The following is a 12,253-nucleotide window of genomic DNA, read 5'->3' on the forward strand; positions in this document are numbered from 1 at the left end:
TCTCGGTAACGCTTTAGATTACAACCCGCAAAGAACTACGTAAGTAAACTGAATTTACGGTGTATGTTTCTGTAATTATAGTGTACCTATAAAGAACGTACATGTAGGTATAAGGGACCAATATGTTATATTTGGGTAATAAGGGGATAACAAACCAGATATTCAACCTGCAAAGAACTACATAAGTATACTGAATTTACGGTGTACGTTTCTGTAATTATAGTGTACCTATTAGTACGTATGTGTAGGTATAAGAGAACAATAGGCTATGTTACGTTTTGGTAATTCGGGGGGTAACAACCAGATATACAACCTGCAAAGAACTGCGCAAGTAAACGGAAGTTACACTGTATGTTTCGTATTTATATTGTACCTACGTGTAAGTATAAGGGAGCAATATGTTACGTTTGGGTAATAACGGGGTAGAAAACAGATATACAAATAATTTATAATGGATTAATTTAAAAAAAACTTAACAGGTACCTGTTCTATTAAATCGTAAGTTTGGTGTATCTATACGTAAGCTTTTTAAAATTACTGGGAAATTATACTCTTGTTCCATGTAGTTACAGGGTAATTGTGCCCTCTGCGGGTTGTAAATTAAAGTGGCGATTGTTCCCCTTTGTTCAACGAAGTTACAGGGTAGGTACAATACATAAACACACAATCTGAAAATATATCTAAAAATATTTTTTATAGTCGCTAATCCCACTTCTACCTCTAAACCTAACGTTAACTATGACTGAACAGTAATAAAAATATAAAAAACAGGAAAGTGCAATCACAATCATTTATTTATTGCAAAAATGTCAACAGCCATACAAAAAGTAATCCAAATAACGATGCGTTTGCAGCCGCAGTCCTCTCTGGCGGAATACAGTAGGTTTGAGGTGCAGTAGGATGAGAGCAGAATTTAAACTGTTAATCGCTGAAAATATTATCCAGATTATTGTCCTTATCCACTCCTCGAAGGCGCCCGCGCGTCATTCCAACACATCTCACCAGAAACACGGCATGTCGTAATCTGTGACGAATGCAGGCGAGAGCCAATGAACGTCCGATTTTCCTGTCGCAAATGCACTTTAGCACGGGTTTATGGCTGTTGCTGCTGGACTCGCTGCTAGAGATGGAGATGAAGATCGCCGGACAAAGCCTTGAATTTGGTTCTGGTCCTCGCAAATCGTATGGATTCTCAAGATCTGGGTTACAGCACACAAATAAAATGGTTTAATTTGTAATTATGATGCGTGTTCGGTGTATTTTATGGTTCTATTGTTAGTCACAGCATGTTAGAGAAAACGCCTTTGTGTTCCACCACGGCAAACGAAGTTAATATTACATGAATGATTAAACGATTGCAGAAATATTATTTATTTTAAGGGTTTAACGTGTAGTCATGATAACATTATGTAGACCTATTCTTGGAAACGAGCTGGCAACAGAAATCACACAGAACAGAATGAAATGTTATAATTTCATATTAAGTAAACGTTAAATGTTTAGATGATGTAAATATGTCAGTATTGTACATTTAATGTTTGTAAAAATGTAAATAAATGTACATTTTGTAGAACCACATTTTACGTCGCGTTGTTATATGTACCAACCCTGTAACTTCGTTGAACAAGAGGGGAACAATCGCCACTTTAATTTACAGCCCGCAGAGGGCACAATTACCCTGTAACTACATGGAACAAGAGTACAATTTCCCAGTAATTTTAAAAAGCTTACGTATAGATACACCAAACTTACGATTTAATAGAACAGGTACCTGTTAAGTTTTTTTTAAATTAATCCATTATAAATTATTTGCATAGCTGTTTGCTACCCCCTTATTACCCAAACGTAACCTATTGTTCCCTTATACTTACACGTAGGTACAATATAAATACGAAACATTGACCGTAACTTTAGTTTACTTACGCAGTTCTTTGCAGGTTGTATATCTGGTTGTTACTCTCTATTACCAAAACGTAACATATTGGTCCCTTATACCTACATGTACGTTCTTTAATAGGTACACTATAATTACAGAAACATACACCGTAAATTCAGTATACTTATGTAGTTCTTTGCAGGTTGAATATCTGGTTTGTTATCCCTTTATTACCCAAATATAACATTTTGTTCCCTTATACCTACATGTACGTTCTTTATAGGTACACTATAATTACAGAAACATACACCGTAAATTCAGTTTACTTACGTAGTTCTTTGCGGGTTGTAATCTAAAGCGTTACCGACTTCTCATTTAATCATTCTGGAGCCTTGTTTGAATGGCTGTGGTTTAGGTTAAATTGCAATGCTGTACACAAATTTATTGCAGTACTTCTGTAATAGATCGTGGTTTCAGGGCTCAGCAGCCTCTGACCCACAAACAGTTATTCATGGTCAGTGAAACAGCTGCTCTTATGTGCAAAAACCCAGATATGTTGGAATGCTGGTTGTGTTCATGGTCTGTTAACATCTTGAATCATTGGTATGGATTTAAGAACCCTTTAAAATTTTTATAAAATCACATCACACAACCACAAGATAATCTGCAAACATTTCCAACAATAGTACAGTATGGACTGCTGACTGACTGTTAGAAATTTTGGGGTTTTTTTTTTTTTTGTTATTTTAAATGCATTTTTGATACCTATGGCATGTAATTTCTTTAAAAAGTTAACAAACCACAGCTGGATGCCATCTGAGGCCCAACTGCTCTGAAGGTTCACTCTAATCTTGCGTAAAAGCAGTAATATTTTCACACCGTTATGCCTATTAGAGAGTCTCTCTGAATAAAGCAAGCATGTTAGCACATGTGGCACATGAAGTGACCTTCTGCGGTGACCTTCATGAGCTCAAGTTGCTCCAAAGAATCAGAGAGAATGCTAACAATGACTCATCTCTCACCCTCTTCATCTCTTCTGTCAGCATGAGTTTGAAAAAACTGAGACTGCAGCTATGGCCTCAAACAGGAAACATTAGCCCAGGGCAGTGTTTTTCAAGTATGGCTCAAGTGTGCAGGTATGACTGCTTTTATGTAATATTATACCATGGAGCTTACAATGAAGCAGTTTATTTATTATTTTACAGTTGGTTTGTTCAGAACTGGTTCCATCATGTGCTTTTCAGTGATATTACAACACCACTATGAATCTGCAGTGTTTGTTTAGTCAGGTTAGTTATTTTTAATGAATCATAAATATACAGTGTGACCAGTTTATTGATTTCCAAACCATTGATTCCTATGAGCCAGTTCATTTTATTAAATCTTAAACCACATACATCCAGAAAAGTGAAAGCAAAACATTTTGATTGCCCCCTGGTGGCTGGCTGCAGTATAGGTCATAAACGCCACTCTCACCAGGTAAACAGATGGGATGTTAGTCAAAAAAAAAAAATCTAATTACACTTAAAATACATTTTTCCCAAAGATGGTTTCTGTAACTTTCCTATCACGCTGATGTATTTTTCAAGTGTTTATTTTTCTAATAGTTTGGAATTTATAGCTTGGAGGCATGATGTCACGAATTATTTCAGCGATGTCCTTACTGCCTTTCTGGGCCTCGAACATGGTAGCTGCATTGCTGTCTATGCAGGGTGAAAAAGCTCTCGGATTTCATCAAAAATATCTTAACCTTAATGAAGGTTTTACGAGTTTGGAACATTTGAGGGTGAACTATCCCTTTAACAATTCATTTTTTATTACAAGCAGGAGTATGGCTCCACGTCACAATCACTACTGTAGACTCTGGTTTCAAATGACATTATCAAAGTAAGATTGCAGTGGTCATCTTTGGGACATTTTTGCTTCACTTTTCTACAGCAGAAGAAAGAGGAGATGTGTTGTCTATCTTTTTTTTTAATGTCTATGTCTTAGACAGCACAACAGTGTAGTCTAATTCTCTAATGAATGACTCCTATGAGAAGTTCTTTTTGAATCTCATGAATCGGATCTTTTTAGTAAATCATTAACATATAGCTTGACCAGTTTAATCTGATTCCCAAATGAACGATTCTCATGATCCGGTTCTTTTTAGTGAACCATAAGCATATAGTTCGACCAGTTTAATCTGATTCCCAAATGAATGACTCTCATAAACCGGTTCTTTTTAGTGAATTATAAACATATAGCTTGACCAGTTTATTCTGATTCCCAAACAAATAACTCTTATGAATTTGGTTCTTTTTAGTGAATCATAAACATATAGCTCAACCAATTTAGTCTGATTCCCTAATGAATTCCTCTCATGAACTAGTTCTTTTTAGTGAATCATAAACATATAGCTCAAACAGTTTAGTCTGATTCCCAAACAAATTACTTTCATGAACCAGTTCTTTTTAGTGAACCATAAGCATATAGCTCAACCAGTTTAATCTGATTCCCAAATGAATGACTCTCATGACCCGGTTTTTTTTAGTGAATCATAAACATATGGCGCAACCAGTTTAATCTGATTCCCAAATAAATGACTCTCATGACCCGGTTCTTTTTAGTGAATCATAAACATATGGCGCAACCATTTTAATCTGATTCCCAAATGAATGACTCTCATGACCCGGTTCTTTTTAGTGAATCATAAACATATGGCACAACCAGTTTAGTCTGATTCCCAAACAAATGACTCTCATGAACCGGTTCTTTTTAGTGAATCATAAACATACAGTGTGACCAATCTAAGTCAAATTCTCGAACAAAGTTAATCACAAAAATTCTTTGTGACAAATTTAATCGGATTCCAAAACAAATTACTCTTATAATAATTTACTCTTATAAATAACTTCTGCAATATTTTTTAAAAATGTATTTATTTTTGAAATGATCAAATCATTTAGTAACAGTATGAGTAAATTCTTTAACTATTCCCCAGTTAATTTCTTTTTGCACCCAAACTTTAGTATAAAAATCCAGATAGCATCATTCATTTTTTATTTTTCGCTTACAGCACATTTTACAACACGCATACCTGATTATTGCAACTGTACAAAACACAAACACAGCAACAACAGTAAACAGAACCAACAACACATCCACAGAATGGTACGAGTACCACGGCATCTTGTAGAACTCTGAGCGCAAGTGAGTCGCTCCTTTATTTCTCATCACATACTCGATCCAGAAGACAGCCGAATCCAAAGGCCTCATCGGTTGGTCCCTGTGCAGACTGGAGAGTTTCTGCATGTTTGTCCTGTAGGAGGTGTTACCAAGCAGTTCCTGTAGGGCTTGTCTAAAAGTATGTCTGCTGAACTCTGACAACTTAAGTATCTTACCCGCTCCTCTCTCCTGAATGCGTATTAAGTTGTCAAACTGGTCGAAGAACAAAGGGACGCCCAAAATCGGGACCCCATGGTATATGGCCTCCTGCACTCCATTGGTTCCTCCGTGGGCTACGAAGGCTTTGATCTTGGAATGTCCCAGGAGGTCGTTCTGCGGCATCCATTCTACAATAAGAGTGTTGTTGCCCACGGTAGATGGACGGTCTCCAAGATGTCTCCAGATGACTTTCTGAGGTAAACTAGCAAAAGCAGACGCAATATCATTCGCCATGTCGGCGGGGATACTTCTAACAAGTGTTCCCAATGACATAATAATAAAACCGTGGTCTCCCGAGTTCTGCACAAACTCTTCCAGATCTGCAGGAAGAGGCTTGGAAGGCTTGCATTGAAATCCACCCATGTAAACAACATTTGGCATGGTTGGTCTCGGGAACTCGAAGACAAAATCAGTCCTCATGAGCCAAATATCAGCAGCTTGAAGGAGGCTAACAATGTCCGTTTTGTAATCAAAATACTTATCTATTAACGCATCATAATGTGGACCGACCACAAATCTGTCCTGGAAGAAAGTAAAGCTCTGAAATAAAACATTTTTAACCCTTTGAGTGAAAGCCATTTTATCTGTATGGCCAGAGCCTGGTAAAGGTACATAAGACAGTGGAGATGGTGCTAAAGCAAAATGTCCTTCACCACTTGTGATCCATCGTACATTGAGAACAAGAGGGAGTTTTAGATAATGAGTTAAAATCACGCCGCCTGCTAAGGCAGGATCGGTGAGCACCAGGTCGTACCGCTCATCCTGAAGTCGTTTCACAAGCATCTTATCTTCCAAAATGACCGACACCATTTTACAAGACATATCATGTGCTTTTGACAACATGGAGAACAAATCGACCTGGATCTTCAAGAATGACAGTCCAGAAGCGTCGCCTCTTTCTATCTCTATCACTTTAAATAAATACTCTTCAAAAAGTCATCAGATTCGCTGAATTCATCTGCGATTGTGATGGAAGTGTAGAGAGGGGAGTTTTCCGTGATGTACCAGCTGGAACTGGGTCGGATCACGGTGATGCTGTGGCCCCTGGAGTGCAGCTCTTCTATAAGGACTTTCATATTGACCCAGTGGCTTCCATCGACGGGAAACAGTAAAACTTTTCCTCCGCTGCAGCTCGGCGTGAAAACAGAAATTGCCAAAAATAATCCAACAATGAAATGTGACTTCATTGTATCTGGCTAAAAGATCAAATAAAATAAATATTAACATATTTTAGTTATACCTCCTTTGCACTCACAAAAATATGTAAAACTTTTAAATAGAACAACCTTGTACCATATTGATATAAAAATAGAAAGAGTGAGAAAATCACGGTTTCCCAATCTGGGGTTCATAAACAAACTGCAAAGGGGTTTGTGAGTTTATTGAAAAGCTAATAATTAATTAAATCATAAACATGTAAAAAATAATTAATTTTAAAATATGTTTTTAAAAAATTCTTCAGAATTGGAGCAAACTGCTGTCCCACAACCAAATTTAAAAAGCATTTAAGTATCCAAATCTTAGATGTTTATTAAGATTCTTCTATTATCTTTTGAAACCCACAATAATATTTAAAATATTAGTAAGCTTAATACTTATAAAATCATAATTTACTGGGTACTTTCAACTGGGAGGTGGTTGTCCTGAACCAGTTGCAATATCTTTTTTGATTCTTTAAAAAAGTGAAGTTCAAAAAATATATTTTATATTTTCTTTGTAAATTACGAAACTTGAATGTGTCCCGCATTTGTGTATGTTTTAGTCTAATTGGCCGAGACTGAACTAAACCCATAAATTTATGATCAGCAAATATTCACGTGTCCCAATCTCTCATAGCTACAAGGTGTGAGTAGATAAATCCCATCATTTTAGATAAATGTGTTCAAAAGTCTGAAAAATCTGTATGTAACTTTAAGGAACGTTTCCAACTCTGACTTTGGACCAATTCTGTAGAATGGCCTATATTAATAAAATGTAATTATGTAATCATTTAAAAGGTAACTGTAATCTGATTACGATTATTTTAAAATCTATTAGAAGTACTTAATTTTTGGAAACATATTTCGTAATCCAGATTACATGTAATCGGTTACTACCCAGCTCTGCTTACTAATATAACTAAATTGTTACTAACTGATGAGGTTCTTACCTTAATTGTTCATGCATGCGTTAAGGACCAACACTTGCTCATTCCAGAGCTCTACTCATCTGAGCCACAAAGTTCAAATTATGCTTTACAAAGTCCACCTAAATTATTAACATGCAAATCAATAATTAACAGAGAGACACTATATAATGTGCACTCAGACATGTTTCTTCTGTAACCCTTTTGGACCCTTTTGATGTTTAAAACTATTTAAGAAATCAATTTAAAAAAATGTTATATATTCACTGAAATCTAGTCTTATGTATCTATGCAATATTGTCTTTTGTCTTTTTTTTTTTTAAAGATATTTAGTTATTTTGCTGAAATATCAGGCAACATTAAGTATGATCCAATTGAATACAGATTGTTCATTCATTAATCACAATTTAGTCACAGTTGTTTTTTTCCCACTTGGCACATACACAGCTCAGTTTGGCAGTGGTTGTGTTCTTGATTGTCATTTGTCTTCAGGCGTCACACAGTGCTTAGGCACTGTGGTTTTATGGCCTCTGGCATACTCAGATTTACCCAATGTCATTGCACGCTGACATCCAGACAGACATACGCGCTTACACATTACCTGCATGTTACGTGCTTGCTAAAGCTGTACAAGTGGAGACAGGACTGATGGATGGAAATATCTGGCCCACAGGACAAAGTATGAATCAAAGTTGAAGAATGAAAAGATGAAAAGGGAGGTGACACAATGAATAATAATAAAAATAACTATAGTTTGTCAGAGAAGTGGCCCAGCAGTTGCACGTGTGCGGGCACGTGCTGTTTATGTGGTGATGGAAAATCAAGTCTAGCTCATATAATTTAGAAGAATCCTTTCTGTAAGTCTCTGTCATCAAAATGCTACAAGAAAGCATTACATGTCAGGTTAGTCAGGTGGTAATGCAGAAGCGGAGAACACCTTAGGTGTGCATTATTTTTCTAATAATTCAGTTGTCTATTGTCAATTATTCTGCTTATACTATGGTTACAACAACTCACATTGTTCAGTTGTTGTATTTCAAAACAAGTTTTTGTCCTTAAAACGCTGTTGTGTACAGGACTAGTTTTTTAGGCATCTCATCTCAAGCCTCCGTTGCTCATTCCAACATGAGTTAAGCTGGTCCTTTGCTGGTTTATGCTGGTCATGTTGCTGGTCAAGGACCAGCATAAACCAGCAAAAGACCAGCATAAACCAGCATCAAAACATACCTAACCAGCATCCCAGCATTAAAACATAGCTACCAGCATATGCTGTTTTTTTCACCAGGGATAACGGTGCAAATGTTCAATATCTTTTCTGATTTATGTGCCTATAGCTAAATTGATCTTTTATATTTTAATTAATATTTTACCAAAATAAGAGGGATCATACAAAATGCATGTTATTTTTTATTTAGTAGTGATCTGAATAATATATTTCACATAAAAGTCATTTACATACTGTTCACAAAAGAAAATAATAGTTGAATTTATAAAAGTGATCCCATTCAAAAGTTTACATTTGCTCGTTTACATATGCTTGATATTCAGCTGTTTTATTAAGAGCCGGGGGTGAAAATCTTTTGAATTTTGAAGATCAGGGTAAATTTAACTTATTTTGTCTTCTAGGAAAGCTTCTGAAGGGCAGTACTAAATGAAAACAATATGATATTTAGGCAAAAGAAAAATGTACACGTCTTCATTCTGTTCAAAAGTTTACACCCCTGGCTCTTAATGTATCATTTTTCTTTCTAAAGCTTCAGTGAGCGTTTGAACCTTCTGTAATAGTTGCATATGAGTCCCTCAGTTGTCCTCAATGTGAAAAGATGGGTCTCAAAATCAGACAGAACCAAAAAGAACCAAAACCAAAGAATTTGTGGGACCTGAAGGATTTTTCTGAAGAACAGCAGGCAGTTTAACTGTTCAGGACAAATAAGGGACTCATGAACAACTATTATTAACAAAACAAAACAAAAAAAAAAACATGTAGGTAACACAGTGTTAAGAATCAAGTGTATGTAAACTTTTGAATCATTTTATAAATTCATCTATTATTTTCTCTTGTGGGCATATTATGTAAATGTCTTTTATGTGAAATATGTTATTCAGGTCAGTACTGCATAAAAAATAGCATGCATTTTGTATGATCCCTCTTATTTTGGTAAAATAATTAACATTTTGCAGATTCTGCAAGGTGTATGTAAACTGTAAATTTCAGCATCGCCACCAAATTGCTTTTTTTTAAAAAATACATTTTGTCTAAAGGTTCAATACACCTCCATTTAAAAAAATGAAGATTATTTCAGGCTTTGCAGGGTTAAGCTGTAGTGAAGTATGGTCCTATTCATTTTGGTGTAGACTATTTTATGAAGGTCATGAACTCTATTTCTGAAGGATAGGTAAACACAGAGCCCACAAATCTCAAGAAAATGAAAAAAATCCCTCAGAAAGGAATGGCAAAATACATCAGACTAGGTCACCGGGACTATACAGACTATTGCAAGGCTGTTTTAAAGCAGCCTCTTCTCATCCCAGCCTGGAAATTGTGTTTGCACCCGTTCCCCGAGCTGTCAACACAATTAGACATTTGAGGGGATATTATATAAACCGAATCAAGGTACTGCAAGATAGCAAGTTTACTCAAATACACCATAGCAACAAGAAGATTCATATTGAGCAATGTTTTTTCCCTCAAGGGTCGTTTCCACTCGCACAGAGCGCATTTTGGTTTCAAAACCCCTTTTTTCTCTCTCAATCAAATTTAATGTCATCTTTAAAACGTTTGGAGCAAAACACAATGCAAGTAGTGTGATGCCAAGCATCATGGTTTAAATTACATGGTCTTACACAATATCTCTATGTTCGCCGGTCACTTGGGCATGCAAAATAAACCATAGTAAAGCTGGACACTTTCTCTGGATTTCACGATTTCCTTCTTCCTACATTAAGACAGTGACAGTGAGCAGTCCAAGCAGCTAGAGGCACGGTTACGTAATCTGCTTTAGCTCATGATTTCACTCTTGGATCGAAGCCATTTGTTTTAGCGGACCACGGCATGTCACTGTCAATCATTAACACTATGTTTATAAACATTAATAAGGGTGGTTAATACTTAAATGAAGGGAGGAGCTTCATAATCCACTCATACTTTACAAATATGCTCATAAGTCACTGAGTTTATTGGAAAAAGTCTGAATGTTTGTGAAATTTTGACAAATCATATAAATAATCTGTTTACCATGATATTCTGAAATGTTTTGCAGACTTTTTCCACAATCATTTCGTGAATGATAAGCTGCATATGGACAATATTTTTATCCTATTTCAAATGAATGAGTTGACTTTAACTAAAGGATGCCCTCTAGTTACTATAGATTTGTTGGAGTGCTAGAATTAGCACATAGTAAAACTTTTTTAATGTTACAAAGAATTTATCATTTGAACAATTCCAGTTCTTTTGAACTTTTAATTTGTCAAAGAATCCATTCGGAAAAAGAATCAAAAACTCTGACAATATATTAGGCAGCACAACTGTTTTTAATGTTGATAATAATGAGAATGAATGTTTCTTGAGCAGCAAATCAGCATATTAGAATGATTTCTGAAGGATCATGTGACACTGAAAACTGGCGTAATGATGCTGAAAATTCAGCTTTGACATCACAGGAATAAATGACATTTCAAAATATATTAAAATAAATTTTAAAAAATTAAAATTTACAATATTACAGTATGTTGATCAAATAACCACAGCCTAGGTGAGCATAAGAGACTTTTGCATTTAAAAACATGAAAAAGTCTTATCGACCCCAGGCTTTTGAATGTTAGTGTATATTCATTTGCTTCATTTCTGCAAACAAAGGACTTTAATGGAACACTTTTTAATGCAAGCACCAAAGGTCAGGGAAGGCTTCTCAGCAGACGTAATGCTTTGTCATTAATGTTTTCAAAGCTTCTTAATCCCTTTTGTCTTTTTTTTTTATTTGAAATGATCTTCATCTCACAAACGTGCTGAACATCAGCTGTTTTCTATTACAGACCTACAGCAAGTTTTAAGTGAATGCAGCTGCTCATGAAAGAGGGACTGAATCATCAGTTTTATCCAAACTATCAAGGCTGGTGGGTGAACATCAGGCAGCCTCCAGCATTTGGAATAATAATGAATAGACTTTAAGCCCAAAGGCTTTAATAAACCATATGTTGTGTTGTCAAACCATATTTTCATGGTTTATAATCCAGGATTGCATTATTTATAATGATCATAATGTTTGGAGTACACATATTTGTACATTCATATTTTCATTGTCAGACACAAGTATTTTGTAATGACTATAACAATAACAATGATAATGGGGAAAATAATAATAATAATATAACAATGATAATATATATGTTGTGGAAAACTGTAGATAATTATTAAAGTTTTAATAAAGTAACTAAATGCATGAGCCTTCCAAAAAGAGGGGTAGAAACAATATCTTATTCTTATTATATATTCTTATCCTATCTTATTGCTGAGCTAACTAGTTGACTGTATATGAAGTGACAGTAAAAAGCCATTCTTTTATTTATTTATTTATTTATTTTATTTACAAAATCATGCTTAATCATTTCTTCCAGGGTATAAACGTGTCAGCACACATATTTTAGTACAACCATATTTAATTTTGTGTTTTATGCTTATACTAGAAAACACAGTTAAGCTATAGATGTGTGGTTTATTTTGCCGTTACCATGGTTTCACTGTCAATATTGTAGTAAAACCATGGTTAATTTTGTGGTTACTGTGATTTTACTACAAAAACATAGTTAAACTATGATTCTTGCAG

The 12,253-nt window shown here is 35.2% G+C and overlaps 1 protein-coding gene across 1 annotated transcript; it reads right to left on the bottom strand.

The window, feature by feature from the left end:
* Positions 1–4,800: 4,800 nt before the first annotated feature.
* ugt5d1 (UDP glucuronosyltransferase 5 family, polypeptide D1) lies at positions 4,801–7,515 on the bottom strand. Its single transcript, XM_051120321.1, is given in 3 exon segments — positions 4,801–6,234; positions 6,237–6,498; positions 7,452–7,515. Coding segments are annotated over 2 exon segments (1,581 nt in total). The 5' UTR covers positions 6,490–6,498; positions 7,452–7,515; the 3' UTR covers positions 4,801–4,906.
* Positions 7,516–12,253: the final 4,738 nt, after the last annotated feature.

This window comes from Labeo rohita, chromosome 10 (assembly GCF_022985175.1).
Source record: "Labeo rohita strain BAU-BD-2019 chromosome 10, IGBB_LRoh.1.0, whole genome shotgun sequence".
Taxonomy (NCBI): Eukaryota; Metazoa; Chordata; class Actinopteri; order Cypriniformes; family Cyprinidae; genus Labeo; species Labeo rohita.